Genomic DNA, 15,095 nt, shown 5'->3' with positions numbered 1-15,095 from the left:
GTGCTATTATGTATTTAATGGCTGTTCCAGCCATTAGTCTGTTCTGTTCTGGTGCAGTCAATCTAGTGCTCTTCATGAACACTGAGTTATTTACTTGTCACTACTAAGCATGCAGTAATGATCCAACCATACTCCAAATATATATATATATATATATATATATATATATATATATTTGCCTGACTTAGCATTCCATAACCATCCATTTATTAATTGCTTAAAAGCATTCAAAGCTACATGGCAAGCTGGCAACACAAGCCCGATTCTTTTTGTCCCTAGAGTACAAAACAGTAAAAATGCAATTTTTAAGAAACTGATACTCATTTCAGAACAAACAGGGCATTTTTCCCCCTGAATATTTTCATGCTAACTACCTAGTTCAGAACCCCAAATCTGTATTAAGAACTTCAAAATATTTTGACGGCAATGAAGTGCAGCACCTTCTTGATTATGATGTTACTGTATGAAGAAGGGAGATCTCGCCTAAGCTTCTCTACTTCCTATGTATGCATTATTTTTGTAACATTTCCATCCAAGGGAAGGATTTAAATAGAATAATGTAATGAAAACAGGATTAGGAGAATTGTGATTTTTTTTTTCTAACAAGCATCTCACTTTATGAAACAGGTAATGCCATTCAGAAAATCCCCCATAATTCTTTTCATTACGATTGCAGAGTTCCCTGAGCTTCATGGTTTTTTTTAAGGAGCCAAACAGCTACTCTAGGCTGATCTTGCCTGTATCCCCTTTGGATACCTGGGCTTGTTCACACAATGCCACACAATGGCAGCATGCATTCTCGCAAATTATATCTTCAGCAATATTGCCCTCCATGCATTTCTGCTCTGTCTGGGAAAAAAAAAATCCTATGACAAATGTATGTCAGTAAAGAGCAGCCAGTCTAGAAGGAGAGGATTTTGTACTAATTTTGGGGACAGAAACACTATCACCAAGTAGTACAGCCCACCGTTGCTGCTCCTAGCTTGCTCCCCCCGGATCCTGAGAATCGAAGGGGAGAAGACAGGGGGCTTCCTTAAATCACAGCCAGTTAAGATTTTCAGTAGCCACTTGCTTTACCGGAGGTTGTCTTGGAAATGAGCACCCGGCGCCAGCATTGCACAAGAAGCGACTGCCATCTTCAGGGGAGCCTCGATATCTACGCAACACCTACCCTCCGCAAACACATCGTAACTGAAGTTGTGACCAAACCCGAATGCAGTTGTGGGTGGCTAGTGATGTGAACCAGCATAACAAAACCCTCGCCTCGCTCCCTGCCTCTCTCTCCCCCACTCAGGTAAAGGACAGCAGTTTCCCAGCGCGGCACCGCGCAGGGTTCCCCTCGCAGCCCAGCGCTCCCGCCGGCCGCGGGCAGCGCTCCGGAGTGGGGCGCCTCGCCGGCATCATCCATCCCGCCGGCCGCCGGCCGCTCCGCGGGGTGAGGGACCGCAAATTTAACTCTTTCCGAGGAGCGGTTCCGCTCCCCGCCGGCTCCCGCCTGCCGCGCACCCCGGGGCAGGCTCCCGGCGGCTCCCGCCGCCCCAGCCGGAGGAGAGAGAGGGAAGGCGGGAGACCGGCGAGACCCCGCGAGAGCCTCCCCGCCTCTTCCTCAAGCTACGGCTGCTGCCCTTCGCGTCCCGGCGCCGCATGGGATAAATAGGGATGGCAGCGTGTGCGTGCCTGTTGGCAGAGAGGGGGAGAGAAGTGGCCGGCGTGCATCTGTTGCTGAACAGGGTAGCAGCTGGGAGAGGGATGCGGCCGCAGCTCTGCTGGGCCAGTGAGAGCCAGCCAGAGGCAGCCTTCCTTCCACCCGTGTACGTGCGTGCCAAGGGCAGCGGATCCCCGCCGCCACCAGACGCCCTCGCCACCCTGCCGGGCCCACCCCCGCGCTGCGAGCGGCCCCCGCCGCGCCGGGCATGAGCCACTCCCGGGGCAGCGGGGCAAGCCCCAGCTCGGCTGCCGGGGGAGCCGCTCCGGATACGCCGGGCCAGCGGGATACGGCCCGCCAGCTTCACTTCGTCTCCCCCCGCCGCCGGTGTCCCCACGACTGCCGGCGGCCCGGGAGGAGCGGGAAGCGCGGTGCACGGCTCCGCCGGCAGCCGCAGCCCCGGCCCGAGCGTCCGCGCTGCCCTTGCGCCCTGGCACCCGCAGCGCCCCGGGACTGGGCGGCGGCGCCTCCCCCTCAGCCCGCTGGTGCGGGCTCGCGGCGGTCCCTACCTCCGTGTCGTAGAGCCGCAGGTCCAGGAAATAGGGGTTGAGTAGGGACTCGTTGCGGATCTGATCCATGGCCAGCTGCACGGCGGGAAGCACCCCCCGGCCGATCTTGCTCTTCTGGTCCTCCTCGGACTGGCTCAGCGGCATCAAGCCCATGATGGAGATCGGCGTGGTGGCGTTGGGGGGCAGCCCAGCCGCCCCTCGGGAGCTGCCCCGCGGCCAGCCCCAGCCCGGCGGCGCCCAGCCCAGGCACAGGAGCAGCAGCAGCATGGCAGGGTTGGAGGTGGCAGCGGCCGGTCTCCGCGTAGAGGGATGCATGCTGCTGGGGCGGGGGAGGGGGCGGGTTGGGGGGGAAGAGGGGGAGGACTGAGGGGAGGACAGAGCGGCGGAAGGGAGCCGAGCCCCTCTCTCAGTCCGGGCGCATCCCCCGGCGGCAGGCGAGCGGGCGGGAGGAATAGAGCTGCCTGTCTCTGCTTCCCCGTGAGCCTCGAGGTCTCCTCTCTGTTTCCCCCGTTCCTCTCCCCTGGCAATAATCCTTCTGGCAATGGCGCCTACTCCTTCCCAGGTCTGCCAGCTGCAACCACCAGGAGCAATAAATAAATAAATAACCCACCACCACCACGCACAGAGAGACACGCTCCCCACCGCCCTCCTCCTCGCTCCCCGGCAGCACAGCGAGGGAGCGGGACCTGCCTCTGCCTCCCCGGCTGCTCTTCCTTCCCCCCCCCCGCTCCGCTCAGGGGGGGACAGCACCTCTCAGGCGCGGAGAGGGGGCCGAGCAGCCCTCACTGAACCCCTCCCTCCTTCCCCCCTTCTTCTCCAAAGAAAAATAAATTAATACAAGGGATGTTCCAGCAGAAAACGCCGAGGAGGAAAAAAGCTCCCCCCCACCAACTAGAGGCGGGGAGGCGGAGGAGGGGGAGCGGTGCCGAACGGAGCCGGGGCGGGGGTGCTAGTGTCGCATTCCCCGGGAGCCGGGGCAGGCCCCGCCGCGGGCGGGAGGTGCCGCCTGCGCCCGTCCTTCGGGTCGGGCAGCGCCGCGGAACAGGCTGCGCTGCCCGAGGCCGGGGACAGAGCGAAGTGTGCGGCGACGGGGCTGAGACCAGCCGAGCCTCCCTCAGGACACTAGCAGCCGGTGCCCCAGGGCCGGGCACCTTTGCCAGGTGTGGGCCGAGCCGCGAGGGCGGGGTGTTCCAGTGCCGCTGTACCTTCGCGGCTGCGGGAGGCCCCCGCGCGCGCGCACACACACCCGCTCACACGCGCTGCCCCGGGCGGGCTCCGCGCGCGCTCCCTGCCACAGCCTGCCTTCCCCCGCGCGCGCGCCCCGGGCGGCGCGCGACCGCGCTCCCGCCTCCGCGCGCGCGAGCACGCGCCGGCCGGGCCGCGGGAACTCTGCGGCGCGCGGGCGCCCCGCGTTTTGCGAGAGCAGAAGCCAGGGGGGTCGGGGGTTGGAGTGTTTCGTTTTGCCCGAAGAGCTGCCGGCCCTCCGGAGCCGGGGCACTGCTCGCGGCTACAAAGCGAACTGGGGCTGCACCAGGACGCCCGCGAGGGCTGGCACAACTCCTATGCATCGTTCTCCCCGAGTCACTCACAGCAAACGTTTGAAGATTAACCTCGTGCATCCAGTCTGTATCGCAGACGCGGCGGTGCCACCGTGGAAAGAATGAAAGAATCTTCATAGATTAATAAATTCCAAGATCATCGTGATCTGACCTTGGGCTGAAAAAGCAATCTTGTAACGCTCACAGCTTTACAGTCTTTTCCTCGGAAAGACATTCAGCAGTGCTTACTTCAAGACATCTGTAATGAAGAGTCCACCATATCTCTTGATAAATCACTTTGTTCATTAATTAGTTCGCTAAACGACGTATCTCACATTCAGTAAGAATTTGGCTTATTCCAGCTTCCAGATTCTGCCTTTCCTGATGCCTTTCTCAGTGTAAGGGGACATCAGTGTAAGGTGATCTTCTCCCAGGCACATGGGCTAAGGTCAATCACTGCATTTTGCTGTTGCACTCACCTCAGGAATCATTCTTGGAGGCATTTCCAAGGCCCCTCTCCTTTACGTGTGAATTTGGCCATTCTGACAGTGCAACCTGTCGGAGCGAGGCCACCAGCATCATCCTCAGCAACCACCCGTGGGCCAGGCAGGTCAGGAGAGCTAATCTCTACAGGCAAACCAGCCAGGTTGTTATCCATGTGGGGCTGCCTTTTTATCAAATAACCTACACCATGTTTTGGATCTGCACTGCCTTAAAGCATGACCTACTTCTTCACTCCCGTGCATCTGACCTTGCATTACGATATACCAATGTGCTTTGTGTGTGACCTGTCCAGCTGTTTCTTTGTCACCTGCAAACTTCGCAGTAACTTGTTTTCCTTCAGCAAACTGATTATCATGACACCAAGAATAGATCTTCCTAGGATGCCAACAGGAATAGATGCCATATTGATTTTGTATAATGTTATTTTTAATCAGAATTTCATATGCTAAATGATGTTTCACCATTCTCAACCTGATCTGCAACAGATACCAAGTTTGTCAAAATCTGTTTCACAGAAAATCATTCCTCACTCCTTGTATCCTGCATCACTGTGATTTTCTCCAGTACTTGGCTACCAAGACTACAGCTACTTGGATCACTTTGGTTATCACTTTACAGTATTGGCACTGTATTAACACATGTACTCACGCTGTCTCTGGAATGTCATCAGCTTTCTAAGCGTCTTTCTTTTTAAAAGCAATTTCCAGTTTTTGAGAACTCAGTCTTTCTGAAAGAAGGCTTGAGTCTGAGTTATGTGGTACAACAGAATTAATACCTTGAATATTACTAGCAATGGCTCGACATTCTTCCTTGTTGCTGATGTGGCAGCAAACATAACTTTGTTGTTTTACAAGTCACATGCACCTCCTTCCTTCTTTCCAAACACAGCTTGGAGTCATTGCAGAGCTCCATTTGGCATGAAGCTGGAGGCTTGCCCTCAGGCGGGAAGCAGAGCCCAGTGCTAGTGGTGCCCACATAGTGAACTGGGAAGTCAGATACTGGGGAAGTGGGTCAAATACACACACCTTGAAAGTGCTACGTCATGGAGCTAATGCCTAGTATGGAGTGCAAAAACAATTCCAAAATCAGCCCAGGAAATCAAGATTTACCCGTATTTGCCCAGAAAGCTAAGGCTGGCTTTTCAGAGGTAGTCTCTAATGATAGCTTCCCAATTTTTGGGGCATGTGTCAGGACAGCTGCATCATTCTGCATCTAACAGGAACCCTGGGGTGATAGTTCCTCTGTATATGCATTTCTGATTTGAAGTTTGGTTTATGGTTTGAGTTAATTTTGGTTAAATGAATTCTAGATCCCATGTCTGAACTGCACAAGTCTGGGATGTGGCTGGATATCCCTTAAACCAAGCAAAGCTACCCTTCAAATCACAGTAATTAATAATGTGGTGCTTCTGAACTTAATAGCTTTGCCGCTGTATTCCCCATTGGTAAAACAGGGGTGCTTGTCCTTTATGGTCATAGTGTAAAGACAGAGTAATAAATACTTGGGAAGCACTAAGACACAGTAACATCCAAGTTCCATATAAGAAACCTAAGAAAATTATCCTTTATTTTTCAGGCTAGGGATTTACTATGGGGAAGTAAATAAGGCTATATATTGAACAATGAGGATTAGGCAAAATAAGCCTCTCAAAATCCTTCCTGTATACTCAGTGATGCATGAAAAAGACAGTTTCCACAACTTTTGTTAAAAAAACAGGGAAGATAATGCAAGAAAATAATGTAGTTAATGACAATAGTGTAACTGATGCACTGAGGCTAAATTTAGATTCAACAAAGTATTTCTGACACTTTAAAGTATTTCCTTTGCAATCCTATAAAACCCTTTCTTGTTGTACACATATAAGTTTTTAACATGATGTATACATTTTGTAAACCCAGCTTCTTTCCAGTTCTCAGCACTGACAAATTTCTTCTTTCATAGCTGCTATCCTTTGTTTATGCAAACAGATGCCCAGGTAACAGCTCATTTTAAATAAGAGGATGCCTAAAGGAGAATTGTACTAAATTGCTTATTACAGATTGTGTCAGACACAGCCACCTGCCCAGCTGCTTTTTTTATTTCTTTAGAAATCCTCAGAATATTTTGCTACCATGAAATTGGTAAAGTACGTTCCCTAGGATGAAATCCTCTAAAGTAGCACACATCCTTTATCTGATATGAAAAAGGCTTTCTATTCTTATTTGGTGGTCTATACCAGACATCCTCTATCTGTTTATCCTTTGTTGGCTAAAATACCAGTTCAGAAGAACTGGAAATCCTTTTTGCTTTACTCAAAAATAAAATGTTGCTTTCTTCCTGGCCACTGTTACCCAGTCACTCAGCGTATCTATCATGTGAATCTTTCAACTGTATTTCAGTAAAAAACATTTGTGTCAAATATCTTCCTGCTAATGATCATTTCCAGTTTCTCCCAATTGCTACTAACTGTGTATGCACAGCTAACATTTTCATTCTTTCTGTATGATTTATATTCACTTGTCACAGAGTACTCTGTTCACAAATTTCAGGTCTAAATATCTGTACTGGTACAACTCCTTTGACCACTTTTTTTTTTTTAGCTGGAAGCTTCAAAGCACAGATAAGTCCAAGAAACCCATAAAGCACATTTTCCCCTTACCACCAAGAATGAAATTGCATCTGCTGCAAGTCCCACTCTGAGAGATGGTCTGATGCTACATGAACATGTCACACTACCTATCAGGCCAGTGGCTCACTTCCTGCATCTTCCAGCTTCTTGTTTTTGGAGTTAAGAGAAGCCACTGAGAAGGTCCTGCCCCATTTTTGTCTGCACCTCCCATTTGGAAATCCTGGAAGCCTCTGAAAGTATGTCATCCACAGCCATGTCATTCCTGTCGGCACTGACTAGGACTGGTCTAAACAAGCTTTGTCTATTCCTACAAATGTCAGTGAGTAATGGATTGAAAAAAAGATTGAAAACTGTCAATCCAGACATAGTAATTTCAGTACTGCATATACATACATAATCGTTTTCCTCTGTAAATGGGAAGTGTAAGAATACTGCAGTGCTCCAACTGAAACAAGCTCCTGTTGTTACAGTCAACCCCTAGTGCCCTCACAAAATGGGGGGATAGATCTGCTATCCCTCTCCCCTCCCTCTCAAGGGCCTTCCCACCCACCTCAGCTTAGTTGTTAGCAGAGTCAAAATTTTCTGTTACAAACCTACACAGCATTCTCAAGCTGACCCACAGCTCCAAGTGTATGTACATAACGTGATCCTAACCCTGTAGTCTCTCTATAGACATCCTGCTTGCTATGTCCTTATACCAGAACAAAGCTCAACTTCAAATTAGTCTCCCAATCTGAAGGCTTTAAGAGAGTCAAATAAAATTAAAAGAATATCAGATTTTGAATTACCAGCCCACTAGCATCACTGTCTAAGTGCCTGTGTTTTCATTCATAGGGAAAAGGCACACAATCCCGTCAGTCCTGCTACTAGCAACCAACATGAATTTCCCCTTCCAGCAAATCTTCCCAGAAATAAAACAAGAACTGAACACAGTTCTGAGTCTCTATTTCAGCAGAGCTAGTAAGAAATTCTGCTTCCAATTCACATTGACTGATGAATCTACAATGACTCTTGTTCCTGGGTGTTTGTGTGAACTGTAACAATCCCTCATAAAAAGGTTCACTCAAGACTGCACAGACAGAGAGGTCTTGGTAGTTTATGTCTTAGAAGGAAGGTGAAAATCCAGTAAAAGTTCTAGCCTATGTCAAAGACCCACAACGTATTAACGACAGAATGGTAGAAGACTAAAAGGGAAAAAAAAAAAGCAAATATTTACCTGATGAGTTCAAAGAAATATGATAAAGATTTAGGCACCAGACTGCAAATAGGATCACGTGTTTTGTTTTCTTTTTAAGGCAGGAATATAAAGACTAAGAAAAAAGTGTTTTTTTAATGAAATTTTTAAAAGATCTCTAAAAATAAATCAGCAAGTTCATTCAGTACTCACAACTCCACATCCTCAGTTTGGGAATAATACAGTCAGGCAATTTATTGAAGACTCCTTGCATATTGCTATTCCTCTCACAAGGTGTATTCAGCACAGGATATGGACAATTGATAAAACATGTTGCATGGTTTAGTTTTCTGAAATACTTCTCCTGGCTTTATCTTGTGCCTCAACCACACCAGATATACCTCATAGCTAGGTACATCCAAGGACATCAGACAAAGTGAAGGGAAGGAACCCAGAAGAACGCAGACTCACACTGATCCAGTATAATGCAAAAAAAAAGGGGCAGTGAACATGGGAGAGATGGTACTTGCAGGTAGGCAATGCAGACCAAAATCCATTTGGAAGACAGATTTCTTCCTCTGTAGCTTAGAATTTTATATGGTGCACTGTGCCACTGTGCATGGGGATGATATGTTCTTCAGACAATCTGTATATATTTTACAAATGTCCTTGGTTGAAGAAAGTGATGCTAAAAATGGAAGAATGACCCTTGGGATTTCCAAGTTTATGCTGCCCGTATCCCATTATCATAATCTAAGGTTATTTATAAACTACAGTTGCAAGTTTGGGGTTTATGAGTGCTTCATGTAGTTTAGTGGCAAAAGGGAAAAGAACCATGTGGCTCTAAGGATAAAAGGAAGACGAATAATGAAGAAAGGAGGAACCTACTGGTTCTTGATTTAGACCATGTGGCAAGCTTTGCTCTCTCTTTTTCAAAGACAGCCCTAGGAGGCTAAAACCAAATGAAGTCTTGATTTGTGATTGAAGTTCTGCTTTTTTTTTCATTTCTGTGAGGCATCCAGACCCTTTTCTGCTGAGGAGATGCCCAAAGTCCATTCCTCAGCAAGTTGCCTTGACCCCCTACAAAAGGAAGATTGAAGATGCACGTTGTGACTGAGATGCTTGATGGAGTTCTTCACCCTCCAAACCTGAAGCTAACATTAATGCAATTCCAGTGAGTTGAGAAGAAGAAAAGAATATTGAGGAGGAAAAAAAAGGTAAGTAGATGGACTGAAAGGCCAATGTAAGGGGTGCAGGCTGGTGACATTGCTACGTTCAGTGTTTGTCTTCAAACTCACAGAAATGTGTTTGCCTAACAAACATTTAACCCAGGTTTGCTGGTATATGCTCAGCTGCATGTAACTAGAAGCCCAAAATCTTGATACTTCCCTCCCAACATGTGCAGAGTGGGAAGATATACAGAAAATATTTTCCAATTACTGAATGTCACCTGCATACCACCACCTGATGATGAAATCTTGAAGTCCCCAAACTAAGAAAACCTCACTGACCATGAAGGTCTACGACTATAGTAGCTCGGCTCTCTGGCTTGCTAATGTAATTCAATCAATAATTAAGAAGACAAGGCAGAAATGAATAGAAAATCCTTGCTGTGTGGCTGGAGCTCTAATAATTCTCTTATGTGGCCACCTCATTTTGATTCATAGTTCTCAAAGTACACACCACTGCTGCTTAGCAGGTGAACAGCACTACTGAGTTCAGGAAAGAGAATTTGAGAGATCAGGAAATAAAACTCTTTTCTCCCAAGTGCTGCAGGGATCACAGCCTAAGAGATCAGAGAAATGATTAAAAGAAAACCAATGATCACAAGGAAAATAAACCCAAACCCAACTTGTAAAGACAGTTCCTATTCTACAGAATCACACAATATTTTATTAATTCTAACATCAATTTCATCGGTCCAGACCACAGACAGACAAAACTTGCAATGTGCTCACAAAAACATTCTGTCTACATGGGTTTAAAAAGACCTTGGGAGAACCTACAAATACATCTCCTACAGGGAAAAACCCTCCCCCAACACCCTAATCATATAAATAGGCATGCCAAAATGGCATAAGCTTATGAGGATTCAAAGAAGGGGCTGTACATTTTTTAATATTAGTCATGAACAAAGGCAAATAATACAATACATCCAAACTAATCCAAACAGATGCCAAGGCTTGTGAAGGGAAAAAGGTTGACATTTTCATGTTTCTACACATAAACATACTTCCATCTGACATAGGAAGAAGCTTTCCTTACCAGCTGAAACCCTTTTATTAATCAGCCTTGTAACAATGATCATCAATGACCGAATACATTGCTATACACGTTACTTGTCTGATAGGGTATGGCTGACCCCACATACCATGGCAGAAGACATCTTGTACCACCATGACATTAAACCTCATGTTTTCAATAGGACCGTATGTGTAGACACGACTAACATCAGAAAAGGGCTTCCCAGACAAAATGCAAGTTATATCCAAAAGGCAATTCTTTTTATATTAATACCAGCTGCCTATCAGTTGCAAACCCATCTATGTTCATACTATCACTTTTATGTAAGCCATTACAATTTCATGAAAGATACAATTTCTTAGATTCATTTTCCCTACCCGTAATTTGAAATTTGTCAAAAGGCTTATTGCTAGGTCTGATCTTGTAAGTAATATGCATGTTGAAAATCCACATGATGTTAAAAGTTGTGCAGTCTGGGATACAGATGCCTAGCTAGATCCATGAGAACCTAAACAGCTTTTCCCAGAGCATAATCTTTAAACATTGTTGCCTTATTTAAGAAAGATGAGAACATCCCCATTTTACTCCAAAACCAGACTTAAGCATGATTAGAACCTTGTCAAGTGCCATGAGCATCTAAAATTGTCACAACATTTAATGGATGGTATGTATTGTCTGTCAAGCACGTGCAATCTGTATGCATCTAGATTGTTATTTGTGCAAAAACATGCAGATCTGCTCTGCCTTCATGTGCAAATCCACACTGTCTTCAGAGAGGGTTTTGGGGTAGTCACTTACGGCACAATCCGGCCTACGTTTACCTTCTCAGTGTTTAAAAGACAAGAGAAATTATTAACCATTACCTGTTAAAAGACCCCACTGAAGAATGTTTTAGTAGAAAAATAAACATTTTAAGTTATTGGCAGGTAACATTAGTGCAATTATTTTGACTGCCTTACTTTCACACAGGAGATTAAAAAAATAAATTGCCACTTGTGAAAATAACCTAAGACACTTCAGAAGCAGTTATGTAGCTGCCAATAAGAAGAAAAGAAGAGGAGCATTTTCTGTGGCATGATATAACCACTGCACTTAGTTTACATAGCTCTCAATGCTTAGTGCCTTTCAATGCTCCAGAAAACAAAATCCAAGGCTTGTAAACTAATTACAGTTCTTTTCATACAAAAATATATCACTTATGTGATTTTCCAAAAGCCGACTAACTGCTGACTAGAAGGAGCACATTTTCATATTCAGCTGCATCCTAGATGACCTCTGGATCAACTTCTTTCTTTGAAGAACCATTTTTGGTAGTCCGAGTTGGCACACGGTCGTAACAATGGTGCTGGGTTACCATTGTAAGCATTTGACTCAGCTTGTATGCACTTCTGCGTTTGTAGATGAAACAAGGTGCCATCCTACAAAAGACAGAAACAGCTTTTGCTTTTCAGCTCTTAAAAATTACAGGCATACCATTGTGTTTTAAAAGCAACAGAAGATACTTGTAACAAATAAATATCACGCACATCCTTCTCACAGAGCCACGCAGTGAAGCCAAAGTGCCTAACTTCATCGCTTTAGAGTCATCTAAGCATGTCAAAGATGTGCTAAATTAATTCACTATTGTTGCCTTTTGTTACTGCACCAAAATATGGGTAGAGAAAACCAAAGCCAAGTACAGGCATTACCCAAATTCACCAACTTACTGCACATCTTGTAAGTAAAACGTAAGTGCTGTTAGTTAAGCGTAGGTATTGGACATACTCCCTAGTAAAAAGAATTCTTCCTCTTTCTTCACAGGGTATATTTTTAGTGGAAAAGGCAAAAATATTCAAATGAGCCCCTTGCCTGCAGATGCATGTGGATTTAGCTTGCTTGCTGGAGGACAGCGCAGCTGCCTCAGAGATGAAAGGTCTGACAGGTCTCCACAGTCAGATTCCCTAAAGAACGTACTTTGAGGCCTCAGGCTCTCCGATTAACGGAGTCTCTCTAAGAACATTTCATCTACAGTTTGTGTTGCTTGTTCCGGGCACACTGTCAACTAGGACAGCAAGCTGTGAAAAGGCAGAATAGCCAGCTGTGGAGAACTACCCTGCTCCGAGACCATTCCTTTGACCCAGGTGACATTCCCACACGTAACTATTTCCAAACCCTCCAAGGGGCTTCAGAAAAAAATGCCAACACTTGGTTTCTGAGCATAACCCTGACTCCTTTGAAAGTCTGCTCCTTCCATCGTCAGGAGCGTTGAGCTAATTGCACCTCAAGCTGCAGCTCCTGATGTCCAGCCGTGTGTGCTTGCTCATGGGCTTGTTGGCAGACTTGGCTGCTGAATGACTTTCCTGCTTCCATCACGATAATTCAAATTTTTGAGTGGACTAATCAATATCTGCCTCACTTATTTTTGACTCAGTGCCTGTAACAACTTAATTCTTGCCAGGCTGCTGGGAAGGCTGTGCAAATCTTTGCTCGTGCTATATCTATAAGGACAGCTTTTCCAGTGTCTGACACTTCTCTGCACAAAGCAAGAGAAATGTGGTACTGACACCTCACCCATCACTTGCCTTGAAAGGTGAGGGGACTGGTGATTTTGATTTAAGGCAACAGAAGAAGAAAAACTGGAGCAGGGAAGCAGGCTCAAACCATACACAGGCATAGAGCAATCATGAGAAGAAAAGATTTAAAGTAATTCCTAAAGTTTCAAATGCTAAAAGTTAATGGTTACGGATGCAGTGGAAACAGAGGAAACAAAACTGTGTTGGAATTCAGTGGAAAAAGAGAAAACAAAACTGTGTTTTCTCAGTTATTTCCTGAAGTGACTGTGAGTCATCTTAGGGAGTAATGCATACGGCCTTGAAAAATTTTGTTAAAAGTCAGCATTAAAAATTGCAACATCATTTATAAAATGAGCCTTTTAAATATTTTGCTTTACTTGGTAATATCACCGAGTTTCAATCTGGATTGGATTCAGTGAATGGAGAGAAGCTTTCATATTTTTTCTTTAGAATTTACTCTGCCACCTATCACTGGTGGTAGTAGCTAAGCATGGAATTTGTCAGCCGTGGAGCAAACCTGGAGAGTTTAGATGCATTATGCAGACACATTATGTAAATATACCATTTTGATATATTATGTGACCTTTTCCCTTAGCCAAATAACAACACTCCAGAACTTGACCAAGGCTATCATTTTTCAAGTTATTTTCTCTCAGGCATCCAGGCACCCCTTCAGAGATGAAAAATTGCTAAACACAAGGTTTTCTAAGATCATATATTATGTTTATGAAAAATTCTTCATGCTTCCCAGTACTTCTCCCCTTTGGGAGTAGGTATTAACGTTGAAGAGGAGAGGTACAGATTTGCTGAGTCCTCACAGCCTGTGAGACACATCCTGTGTAGGGGCAGGAGTAGGGTGGAAAGTATGTTTTGATGGTACATCAAATTATGCAACTGTGCGGTCCACTGCAGAAAAGCTCAGGGAGCACTTCTGGTGCTCATGGTGGGGGTCAAGAGAGATAGTTTGCATAGGACAAGAAGCAGCTGCTCAAAAACAGGGAAGAGTGTAATGGTGGTATGTGAAGAATCATGGATATATGGTGATATAAATACTGGGAAATAGATGAAGTCAATGGAAGGAGAGTGGAAATAGGCCACCTGTGAGATTGTCTGGAGAAGGGGTATACAGAGGCACCTCAGCTTCTCAGAAGTCAATAGGTGTGAGATGTGAAAAAGAACTGAGCAGCCTGCAGAAAGCACTACATATAGACAGAGCAAAGAGAGACCTCTGATAACCTTCCCAGCTCCTCAGAGGTTAAGAAGAGTGCTTTCCTTCCTCTACTCTTTCTGTTCTTTATGACTGGCAAACCCCACCTGCGTGCTGCTGCAACCCTGCTTCTATGTTTAGATATTAAAAGCCAAGACCAGGTATTTCTCTCCAAGACCTACATCAACGTTGTGGCCTGTATGATGTGTAGGCAGCAAGATAAAAAGACAAAAAATCAAAAATCTTCCTTCCACTCACCCACACCCAAAAAAACTCAAACCCAAAACCAAGCAGACACACTTACCTCTCTCAAAACAAACTTCTGGTTTTCAGGAACACTGTGGATATTTTCTTGACACAGGTACATTGTCAAGTAGTCGGTCCCTGAGTCAACTGCTGCACAGACTTCTGGCTGCCGGGTGTTGTAACGTATTTCATTATGAGACGTGTACTCGAAAAACTGCAAAACCAAAGAGAAGAAACAAAAGACAACAGTCATTTCATGTGTACACAAGTATTTATAAAGGAGGATATATGAATATACTATAATTAAATTCACATATTAAAGTTGCTTAATGTGGAGGGAAATTCTGCCAAAAACATTCAAGAAGCCTTAACTTCTGCTTTTTGCTTACTATTTTACAGAAAATCAATTTCACCACAGCACTGCTTTATTCCGGTAGCACTTAAAATGTATGACATGATGAATAAAAGCTCTGGAAAACAGATGTTCCAGCATTAAAGAACTTTCAAAATTTGTCTGTAATATTCCACTTTCACATTCTAGATCACTCTTGAAAGTAGGATGGAAAGCCTGACGTTTTGCCTTCTTAATTCAGATGTCGCAAAGCAATGTTACTTTTAATTAGGGAGTTGCTCACTGCATAGTTCAAATGCAGTTTGGTCAAGGTTCATTTCCAGTTACAAGGTACTCAAGATTTTATTATATAACATTTAAAGACATTATTTGAAGCAATTTACCTACACTGCTTTTAATCACCAACCAAACGTTCTTAAAGACAATTTACTGTCTTTGCTTGTTGCACAATATTCT

The 15,095-nt window shown here is 45.3% G+C and overlaps 2 protein-coding genes across 2 annotated transcripts in view; both read right to left on the bottom strand.

Moving 5' to 3' along the window:
* The window catches only part of GABBR2 (gamma-aminobutyric acid type B receptor subunit 2), a 487,689-nt gene extending 485,160 nt beyond the window's left edge, over positions 1 to 2,529 (bottom strand). The window contains exon 1 of the mRNA XM_061995459.1: positions 2,215 to 2,529. Within this exon, the coding sequence (XP_061851443.1) occupies positions 2,215 to 2,529 (315 nt within the window). The remainder of the gene's footprint in view (positions 1 to 2,214) is intronic.
* A 7,379-nt stretch (positions 2,530 to 9,908) lies between these two features.
* GALNT12 (polypeptide N-acetylgalactosaminyltransferase 12) overlaps positions 9,909 to 15,095 on the bottom strand; it is a 48,971-nt gene continuing 43,784 nt past the window's right edge. The window contains exons 9-10 of the mRNA XM_061994962.1: positions 14,346 to 14,501; positions 9,909 to 11,700 (exon numbers count right to left, since the gene is read on the bottom strand). Coding sequence (XP_061850946.1) covers positions 11,563 to 11,700; positions 14,346 to 14,501 — 294 coding nt within the window. The 3' untranslated portion in view covers positions 9,909 to 11,562. The remainder of the gene's footprint in view (positions 11,701 to 14,345; positions 14,502 to 15,095) is intronic.

The sequence above is a fragment of the Colius striatus genome, chromosome 4 (assembly GCF_028858725.1).
Source record: "Colius striatus isolate bColStr4 chromosome 4, bColStr4.1.hap1, whole genome shotgun sequence".
Lineage (NCBI taxonomy): Eukaryota > Metazoa > Chordata > Aves > Coliiformes > Coliidae > Colius > Colius striatus.
The sequence above is the reverse complement of the archived record's forward strand: the minus strand, read 5'-3'. Positions and strand labels throughout refer to the sequence as shown.